This window comes from Poromitra crassiceps (assembly GCF_964638095.1).
Source record: "Poromitra crassiceps genome assembly, chromosome: 8".
Taxonomy (NCBI): domain Eukaryota; kingdom Metazoa; phylum Chordata; class Actinopteri; order Beryciformes; family Melamphaidae; genus Poromitra; species Poromitra crassiceps.
In genome coordinates this window covers 41,255,039-41,265,650 of record NC_139629.1, presented here as the reverse complement: position 1 = coordinate 41,265,650, position 10,612 = coordinate 41,255,039, and the positions used below count along the sequence as shown (strand labels likewise).

Sequence of the window (10,612 nt, the reverse complement as noted above, 5' to 3'; positions counted from 1 at the left end):
TAAACAGTACAATCTTAAGTTAGAGTAGTGAGCTCACCAGGCCTCAAAGAAATGAAGTAAGACCATGTCGTTACTCCTAGTATATCTAATTAATAATATAATATCTATAATAAGATAATATATATAATAATATTATCTAATCTAGTATATCAAATTTTCTCTAGGTGTAGAAAGCTCATCAAGTCCCTCATCCACTGAATGAAGGTGGGGGGATTCTAGTGTTTCTACTTGCCAGCAGTTTTGAGAAGGCAAGAGAATTACCTAATTTTTCTTTTCCAAAACATTTGGAAAAGCCCATAAATCATAGATTTACTGCGTTGTTTCCTCTCGTGAACATTTTGGCCGATACGATAACCGATATTAACATAGCAATGCCGATATATAAAAAGAATTACTAACATCTGCCGATACCGATATGATTGCCGATATATCGTGTATCCCTAGTTTGGGCCAGGAGAGCAAAGGTGAGGCGAGGGGTTGGAGTCGCATCACGAGAGAGGGATTGGAAATGTTCGTGCACGAGGCGAGGGCTTGGAGTCGCATCACGAGAGAGGGATTGGAAATGTTCGTGCACGAGGCGAGGGCTTGGAGTCGCATCACGAGAGAGGGATTGGAAATGTTCGTGCACGAGGCGAGGGGTTGGAGTCGCATCACGAGAGAGGGATTGGGAATGTTCGTGCACGAGGCGAGGGGTTGGAGTCGCATCACGAGAGAGGGATTGGAAATGTTCGTGCACGAGGCGAGGGGTTGGAGTCGCATCACGAGAGAGGGATTGGAAATGTTCGTGCACGAGGCGAGGGCTTGGAGTCGCATCACGAGAGAGGGATTGGAAATGTTCGTGCACGAGGCGAGGGGTTGGAGTCGCATCACGAGAGAGGGATTGGAAATGTTCGTGCACGAGGCGAGGGCTTGGAGTCGCATCACGAGAGAGGGATTGGAAATGTTCGTGCACGAGGCGAGGGCTTGGAGTCGCATCACGAGAGAGGGATTGGAAATGTTCGTGCACGAGGCGAGGGGTTGGAGTCGCATCACGAGAGAGGGATTGGGAATGTTCGTGCACGAGGCGAGGGGTTGGAGTCGCATCACGAGAGAGGGATTGGGAATGTTCGTGCACGAGGCGAGGGGTTGGAGTCGCATCACGAGAGAGGGATTGGGAATGTTCGTGCACGAGGCGAGGGGTTGGCCGCAAGGCGATCAAAAGAGAAAGACAGGCTATATACACTTGAAAGCACGCCTATGCAAATCATGTGTGAATTATATTAGACCTTGTTTTTTTTAGCAGACCTTGGATTGGTGCTCGCAATGTCAGAATACTGTAGCAAGGCACACAAAAGTACTATCAAGTACTAAGAAAAAGGTGCAACAATAATAATGTTAATAATACTAAAGTGCGAATTTTTGCATAAAGTGACTTACAGTATCTAGATAAAAAAAAAACAGGCACCGCTGGCCAACAAGATAAAAATATAATATAAGCAGCAACATCCACACCCAAGCACACACACACACACACACACACACACACACACACACAGTAAAAAAAAAAAAAAAAACATACCCCGGTACATTGCACAGATATCTAAAGTGCATATATGCACAGCATATAAAGACATTATTTGTTGTGTTGATTAAACAACCTAATAGCAGCTAACAGGAAGGACTTCCTGTAACGTTCAGTCCTGCACCTGGGTGGGATCAGCCTACGACTGAAGGTGCTCAGCAGAACCACCTCCAGGGCATGAAGTGGGTGAGCTGGATTGCTCATGATGGAGTGGAGTTTAGAAAGCATTCTCCGCTCTGCCACCTGCTGGATTTGCTCCAGCTCAGTCCCAGAGGTGGAGCTCGCCTTCCGGATGAGTTTATAGACCAAATCACCGTGACGTCACCATGTAAACAAATTTACTTCCGGGTACCACTTGGGGAAGGCGGCAGGTTTAAATGTGCGTGTTGTCAAATAAATGCTGTCAAACCCTCTCGTTGTTTTCGGCCGACTACTTTCAATTTAAATGGTTAAACGGTTGGTAAACATCCTTGTCCGACGTATCTAGCCTTTCTTCTGTGTTTGTTTTATGTAGTGTTAGCTAGCTAATAATGTTTGTTTGTCTGTCAAACTCGCTGTTTTTTTGCAGACTCGTAACCTCGCGTCCCCAGGCTCTTCTCGGCGAGAGCAGACTCGTTAACGTTACAGACAGAGCTACCGACGCCACGTTAATTTAATTTAGCGTCAAGTCTACTCTGGTCTGGTCCAACAGGTAAATAAGCTAGTCTGGTCTCCACTAACGTTAGTGAAAGTGTTGTTATGAATGATATTAAACAACAACACAACACGGACGAACCATTTTTGTCTTCTTTGTCTGTTTTTGTCTTCAACACGTCAGTTTGTGCCGTTCACCGCCATTATAATGTGTGGACCCAGGGGTACCCGGAAGTAAATGTAAACATCCCGCTGATTTGGTCTATAGACCAAATCACCGTGACGTCACCATGTAAACAAATTTACTTCCGGGTACCACTTGGGGAAGGCGGCAGGTTTAAATGTGCGTGTTGTCAAATAAATGCTGTCAAACCCTCTCGTTGTTTTCGGCCGACTACTTTCAATTTAAATGGTTAAACGGTTGGTAAACATCCTTGTCCGACGTATCTAGCCTTTCTTCTGTGTTTGTTTTATGTAGTGTTAGCTAGCTAATAATGTTTGTTTGTCTGTCAAACTCGCTGTTTTTTTGCAGACTCGTAACCTCGCGTCCCCAGGCTCTTCTCGGCGAGAGCAGACTCGTTAACGTTACAGACAGAGCTACCGACGCCACGTTAATTTAATTTAGCGTCAAGTCTACTCTGGTCTGGTCCAACAGGTAAATAAGCTAGTCTGGTCTCCACTAACGTTAGTGAAAGTGTTGTTATGAATGATATTAAACAACAACACAACACGGACGAACCATTTTTGTCTTCTTTGTCTGTTTTTGTCTTCAACACGTCAGTTTGTGCCGTTCACCGCCATTATAATGTGTGGACCCAGGGGTACCCGGAAGTAAATGTAAACATCCCGCTGATTTGGTCTATAGACTCTGTTCTTGTCAGCTGAGCGAGCACCCTCCCCCCAGCAAATGTGAGCGTGAACAGGCTACTGGAGTTAAGCTGAAGGACAGTATAGGTCAGCTGCTGCACACTGAAAGGTGCTGTCACATAGCCCCACATGCAACTTCACATGTTCTATTCAGAGTATTCCCATGATGTCACAAGCATTTTCCTACCAATATGGCGCTACAATACACACAGCTCATTAGATGGTTGTGTCACTTTATTGTAATCACCTGTTAATTGATTACAATCACCTGCTATTTTCCTACCAAGATGGCCTTGTGGTGATGTAACAGAATACTACAGTATCAATAAGCAACGCTTTAAGTTTTTTCCATTCAAAGTACACTCCCCTTGCAATTCAAAGTAATTTCATTCATTCTTCATCTCGTGAAATAGAGGAAAGGGGAGTTTGATTTTGGTTCAGGTTTCTGTGACCAACAGTCCTCTTGTTGTTCAGAACTTTGTATATGTAAGGGATAATGTATACTGAGCCGGTGATTACTGTGGAAATAATGACCGACAGGTGAATGATTTAGCCCGACGCGCAGCGGAGGGCTTAATATTCACCTGAAGGTCATTATTTCCAGTAATCACCGGCTCAGTATACATTATCCCGCTTAGAACACGGCCTACAACTAAATCATTCAATAATCTGACAAAAATAATTATTCAAATTGATTTTTTAATAGCGTTTTCAACACAAAGCGGTTTCATTCGTAGCCTAATTGGCACACAAGACACCACAGCTGCAACTGGTTGGCCTAATTAGTAGCGTCTGCGGACAAAATGCTCTTACCAACTGATTAATCCAGGTGTGGCAGAGCAGCGGTCGGTTGTCGAGAAATAATGACCGGTGAATATTGTTGATTGACCAATCAGAATCGAGTATTCGAGAGAGCCGTGTTCTAAAGGTTAGTATAGACCAAATCAGCGGGATGTTTACATTTACTTCCGGGTACCCCTGGGTCCACATGTACTATCAATGGTCCACACATTATAATGGCGGTGAACGGCACAAACTGACAAAGAAGACAAAAATGGTTCGTCCGTGTTGTGTTGTTGTTTAATATCATTCATAACAACACTTTCACTAACGTTAGTGGAGACCAGACTAGCTTATTTACCTGTTGGACCAGACCAGAGTAGACTTGACGCTAAATTAAATTAACGTGGCGTCGGTAGCTCTGTCTGTAACGTTAACGAGTCTGCTCTCGCCGAGAAGAGCCTGGTGACGCGAGGTTACGAGTCTGCAAAAAAACAGCGAGTTTGACAGACAAACAAACGTTATTAGCTAGCTAACATTAGCCTACATAAAACAAACACAGAAGAAAGGCTAGATACGTCGGACAAGTTTACCAACCGTTTAACCATTTAAATTGGAAGTAGTCGGCCGAAAACAACGAGAGGGTTTGACAGCATTTATTTGACAACACGCACATTTAAACCTGCCGCCTTCCCCAAGTGGTACCCGGAAGTAAATTTGTTTACATGGTGACGTCACGGTGATTTGGTCTATAGCCTCATCTGAATACTCCACCAGTCACACCATAGTCATCCACTCTGTTCTTGTCACTACTGGGAGGAGAGGAAGCAGGCCAGGCTACAGAACAGTGACAGATGGACGGATGACGAGGACGCGAGTACAGCTGGTGAGGAGACTCAGACTGGGGAAATTTGGACGAAAGCTCAATTCGGCAATTAGGCTACTCGCAGAGATGGGACCAAGTCACTTTGGTCCAAGTCTCAAGTGAGTCCCGAGTCATTTTGTTTTGGGCAACTCACAGGGTTATTAAGTCAATTCGAGTCCTACTCAAGTCTCAAGAAACTACTCAAATACCCTCATACTGGTGTCTCAAGGCATTAGTGACCATTGCCCCATAGCCTGTGTTAGAGTGGCCAAACCTAGTAAATCACATATTTTAAATTTTCGCATATTGCTTCATCAGATTCCCTTTGTAAATCATTTTTGTCAAAAGTAGCTTATTATTGCCTATTAATGCTTGGAGTTTACTCAATATTATTATTATTTGTCTAAAAAAGCATTTTACATTTTTACTTTGACAAAAATTGGCGGACCTCCTGCAGTAGGCTACCTCTGCGGACCCCCTAGGTTGAAGACCACTGATTTAGGAATTGTATGACTTTTTCTTTCCCCCTGACCCGGAACAGCACCTTCTCAGTGTTCCAGGACCTCCTGATTTACTAATGAAACACTGTTCACGCTCCAGGGTCAGTCAACATTAGCAGTTCATCCTTGTGTGTAATTCTCACTCAGTTGATGTAACTGTATTTACTCAAGGCAGTACTGACTGTCTTAAAATAATTCATTGATGTCTTGTAGCAATAGATGGATTATTTGATAGATTTATGTTGGTACTGTCATCATTAGAATATGACAGATGATGACCAGTTCTTGACCCAAAGTACACAGACAAAACAGTATATAAAGTCTGTGTTTCCTCTTCCATGACACTCTGCTACCTGCTGCTGTTAGTCTAACCTCATTAGATCAACTCTCATCAGAGCAAAGGTAAGATTTTAAATACTTCTCACCTGACATCTGTTTTTATGCATCGCTACAGGAAAGATTCTTCTTCTATTGATTGATTTTTAGCCTATAGTCAGTAGTCTCTCCCTGTAAAGCCCAATGCTGCTGGTTGCTATGGACTCACTAAAGTGTTGCCTGGCACATATAACATCTTGGATGTGGTGGTGGTGATATTTGACATATTTTATATTATACATTACTTGTCTCATATCTTTCCACAGATGGCATCTGGTTTTCAGTTTGTGGTGATGCTCTGCTTGACCAGTGGATTGGTCTATGGACAGCGTGTAAGTGAAATCTACAGAAATATTAGTTTAAATGTTTTAGCTATATAGCTAGCTTTAGCTATACTGTATATATATATATATATATATATATATATATATATATATATATATATATATATATATATATACTATAAGAGGAATATGAGAGCCTATACGATGAAGATGCGTTGAATTATACTGACGCCTCCTACGTCACATATACTGTATAAAATAGTTTCATTATAACATATAATGTCATTTATATTATATGTACTGTATTAATAATAGTCTTGAGATAGAATACTGCTAAAGGAGCAAATTGATTGATTTCATTGCTGATAATGTGTTCTTTGTGTTTACAGGAGTGCAAAGTCGCCTTGTCAGGTTGGTACCTCTCACTGTTATTTCTTCTTTACATTCTTTTAGTTGGACTTATTTTTCTCAGGTGCTGCTCAGTCATTAGCTTGATGGCCTTCCCAAATGCAAAAGGAAATGCCAATTTTGAAATGATAGTGTCATTTGTTCTGTATTTTTCAACCGTCTCGTGGGACCAAATGAAACAGTAACTTTGACTATTTTAACTTTTAACAAAACATCATCTCATGACTACCAGCAACAAATGATTACCGGTATTATGCATGTGCCTGCTCATTTGATTGGTCAGCTTCACAGACATGTTTTGAACTTGAATCTAGATAGTTTTCACTCTCACAATAAATTGAAGTCGTTTTTTACTAAGACTACAAATAATCATTTCACATCATTTTATGTGGACTCAAGTATTTGTTATGCAAGACTCTGATCTTTATTTGATCTTCTTTCTAACATTGGAGCAGAACAAGAGATAGCTTGCTGTCCTTCTGGGTGGACCCAGCTTGGCGCTCGCTGTTTCAGCTACACTCACAGTGAAAAGACTTGGCTGGAAGCAGAGGTACCTGATGGAACAATCATGGTTATTGCTATCATGCTGTGTTTCTGCCAATGCTCTAATACAGCTTGTTGCTAACAGGACCATTCAGGAAAAGAAGCACAAGTCTATTTCAAGTCTTCATAAACTGCATTAACATCACATTGTATTATGCACATTGATACTAAGGACTGTTTCTACTTTAGAGTGATTCACACTCAGAGGGTGGTTTGGATTGACTATGTGATTATTGTTGGTTGATCAAAGCATTTCAAACACACAGAGGATTACATCTTTTTAGAATTCTATTGTTAGTTTAAAAATATACACTATGTCTGTCTGATAATAATTAATCAGACAGATAACCTAGCTTATTGACCTACAGTATGTTACCATCTCAGGTCATGTTGTGTTACACGCTTGTCTCTACCCCATTCACTCTGTTTATCTCTCTCTCTCTCTCTCTCTGTTTGTCTCTCTCTCTCTCTCTCTCTCTCTCTCTGTCTGTCTCTCTTTCTCTGTCTCTCTCTGTCTCTCTCTCTGTCTCTCTCTCATATTATTTGTTTGACACCCTCTGTCCAACTCTTCCTTGTTCTCTGCATTTGTCTCCTCCACTCACTCCTCTCTTTATATCTTTGCTTCTCGTCCATTAGCTCGACTGCATTTCCCAAGGTGGGAATCTGGCCTCAATCCACAGTTTAGAGGAGCACAACTTCCTCAGAGGGATGATTAACAAAGTGACTGGCGCCTACAAAGCAACCTGGATTGGAGGCCAGGATGTGAATAAGGTGAGACATTTACTGATACACAGATTTGTGCTATGGGAGTGAGCACCTTTGGGTGTTGTTGGAGGCAAAAGAGTGAAGCAGTAACTGAATTAGAGAAGCCAGTAATGTGTACACTTCTTCATCCAGGAGGGAGTGTGGCAGTGGAGTGATGGCACCAAGAATGACTACTCAAACTGGTATAAAGGAGAACCAAACAACCTGGGAACAGAAAACTGTGCAACGATGATCTTCAGAGGTAACAAAAAATTATTTCTTTACTTTATTGTGAAGCAATAACAATACTGAAGATCATAATTTCCTGTATTCTTATTTTCTTATTTATTATCTTTAGTTTTTATAATCTAGTGAAGAAAGTCTTGGAATGCTTGTGGTGAACACCTCTAAAGTGCTTAATATTTTCTTTTGTTGTTGTGTTGTTTTCCCCTCTGACTACAGAGAACTTGTGGAATGACGTTGCCTGTACTTACAAAACTACTTATGTTTGCGCCATGAACGTCTGACACCGCCCAGGCCACCATCATGTGCTGTCATAACTGCCATCACAATGTCACTTGCACCATGATGATGTCACTTGCACCATGATGATGTCACTTGCACCATGATGATGTCACTTGCACCATGATGATGTCAGGCTTTGATGGCATCAGAGCTGGAAGCTCTATTGTCAATTTTTATTCCCTTCCAATTCAATCAGTCAACAGAAATAGTTCATCCATCAATACAGTGATACAGACTATGTCCATCCAAAGCCAGTTGTAAGTCTGTACAGATCTTACCAACACATTTCTCACTGGTCTGACTGTTAAAATACTAAGCCAATAACATAACTTCATAAAAACTATACCCACATTGTTTCTGTCCTGTTGGTATTTGGCAGTCTAACCAGTGACTAGCTGGCCTTTATTACAAAATATGTCTACATCTGCTGCATTTTATCTGTAACTGTTTGCACTGTTGACCTTGTTCTTTTTTCCACATCTTTCTTGATTATTATCAATCAAAAAATCAATCATAATAATCAATAAAAGACGATGCAATATTCTCTGGTCCCAACTCACATTTTTGTTGTTGTCTAAATCAGCGGTTCCCAACCTTTTCCAACTCATGGCCCACTTGAAAATCTCAACAATGTTTGCGGCTGTTCACGGTGAGTGGTTTAGACTAGAGGACCCAATTGCAGGACAACAGCAAGAGTCAGATGATGAGTAAACCAAAACTGGGTATATTTAATGAAATAACAGGTAACATATAATGACAGGTAACAGGGACAGAACACACGTGAACTTGCTAACGACCAGACAAAGAATGAGAATTGAACAGGAACCTAAAAACACAGAGGGAAGTGAGTACACATGGGAAACAGCTGAGTGATTACTAACAAGACTCAGACTGGAGACTAACATAGATCTGCTGGACCTAGACAGTGAAACATGAGGAACCTGAGGGGACTATAGAGACATAGAGAAAGTCTGACAAAGTCACAATCGTGACAGCGGCCCACAAAACAGTACACAGTAAACAGTATGGAGGCCAAATAATGCCTTCTCAGAGCACTTTCTATTTTCATGATAAACGGAGCAGTCCATCAGCATCACACAGAAATCAGAAACTAAAAGTGAGGCAATAGGATTATTAATGAATAATTGATAACAAATGAAATAATGGTATCATTCAACGATGGAGAAATGCATCCTCATGCATAATAATAATTGATAGAGAAAATGTACATCACATTAGCCTTTATTTGGACAATCACTAGTTATTAATATATTCATATACATTTCCATTTTAGTTACATATAGTTATGACACAGACATACTTCATATTTAGATGACCTGTGTACATACACAGATAGACATCATATTTGGATAACCTGTGTACATACACAGACAGACGTATTTAGATAACTTGTACCATACATTTGCAGCTCCTCTCTATCGCACACTGTGCCCTGTCACCGTGCCACGGTGCTCTCTACAGGGCCAGAATAACAGATAGGTTGAGTCTACAGAATGGCCTTCCAGTGTGCGTCAAGACATGTAATCTGATGTGCGTCAAGACATGTAATCTGATGTGTGTCCTATAAGTATCTTTGACTTTCTGTTCAATGTATGTAAGCCTGTGTATCCATCCGTGAATATACAAGAGTGCATCTCTTGGCCAAGATCTATGTCAAATACATCATATCAGACGACTTCTTCTGACTCCTGGCTCCATCATTTCATTTCAACTGGTTTCCTTCAAGTGGTTCACTGTTTACCTTTTGGCTGTGAAATTTCATTCTCTATCAATAATATATATATATATTTATTTATTTTCACTAAGATCATCATTTGTGATTTGGCAGCCAATAGCCTACCTTTGCATCTCAGCGGATCCCGGCCCACAGGTGGGCAATGGCTGGTCTAAAGTGTTTATTATTTATTGCATAAAATCTATATTCAACATTTCATACACAAGGGAGCTCAATGTGCTTTTCATCAAAACAAAAAAGGCAATACATATAAAACAGTGAGCAAACCCACCACTTTACTTTAGTCCAGTGTTGATAATCAAGAGGGGGGTGTTGCAATCTCACAGCAGCTTGTTGACCTGTCTTCACGGGGCAGGCAGGTCCACAGTTTTGGAGCCACAATATAAAAAGCATGGTCACAAATTAAACCATGGGCTAACTAAGCAGGAGTTTGTGATTTGCAGATACAAGTCATCAATTGAAGTATGAGGAGTCAGTAGTTCAGAAATGTCTGCATGGACACTGGAGCTAAATCAACTTCGACGTTATTATTATCCTGAAGGAAATTTGGTTTGCAGCAGGCATCAGAAACACATCAGGACAAAAGACATACAAGGACATTGACACGCATCATAATACAGAGGGAGGGGTCAGCTCAAGTAAAAAATGAAGACAATGCTATCACATTGAACCAACAACATCAGAAATGCAAGCAATACCAGCAATAATAATAACAATAACAAATATAGCAGCAAGCAGCGATGACGGGGTCCAAGCATCCGGTGACCTGGG

General features: G+C 41.2%; 2 protein-coding genes across 2 annotated transcripts in view; both read left to right on the top strand.

Moving 5' to 3' along the window:
• Nucleotides 1–10,612, top strand: part of LOC310780720 (uncharacterized protein) — a gene marked incomplete at both ends in the record, with an annotated part of 166,718 nt that overhangs the window by 75,069 nt on the left and 81,037 nt on the right. The gene's annotated exons all lie outside the window — the stretch shown is intronic.
• On the top strand, nucleotides 5,539–8,628 carry LOC310781412 (galactose-specific lectin nattectin-like). Its single transcript, XM_083642037.1, has 7 exons — nucleotides 5,539–5,608; nucleotides 5,848–5,913; nucleotides 6,255–6,276; nucleotides 6,729–6,823; nucleotides 7,453–7,587; nucleotides 7,714–7,822; nucleotides 8,023–8,628. Exons 2-7 carry the CDS (start codon nucleotides 5,848–5,850, stop codon nucleotides 8,085–8,087), a joined length of 492 nt encoding a protein of 163 aa, XP_083498163.1. The 5' UTR covers nucleotides 5,539–5,608; the 3' UTR covers nucleotides 8,088–8,628.

Bases quoted from the DNA above. Each gene is read 5' to 3' on its own strand.
- LOC310781412 (XM_083642037.1), top strand. From the start codon at position 5,848: ATGGCATCTGGTTTTCAGTTTGTGGTGATGCTCTGCTTGACCAGTGGA. The intron at 6,824-7,452 runs GTACCTGATGGA...CTCGTCCATTAG, and splicing joins AGACTTGGCTGGAAGCAGAG to CTCGACTGCATTTCCCAAGG. The intron at 7,588-7,713 runs GTGAGACATTTA...TTCTTCATCCAG, and splicing joins GAGGCCAGGATGTGAATAAG to GAGGGAGTGTGGCAGTGGAG.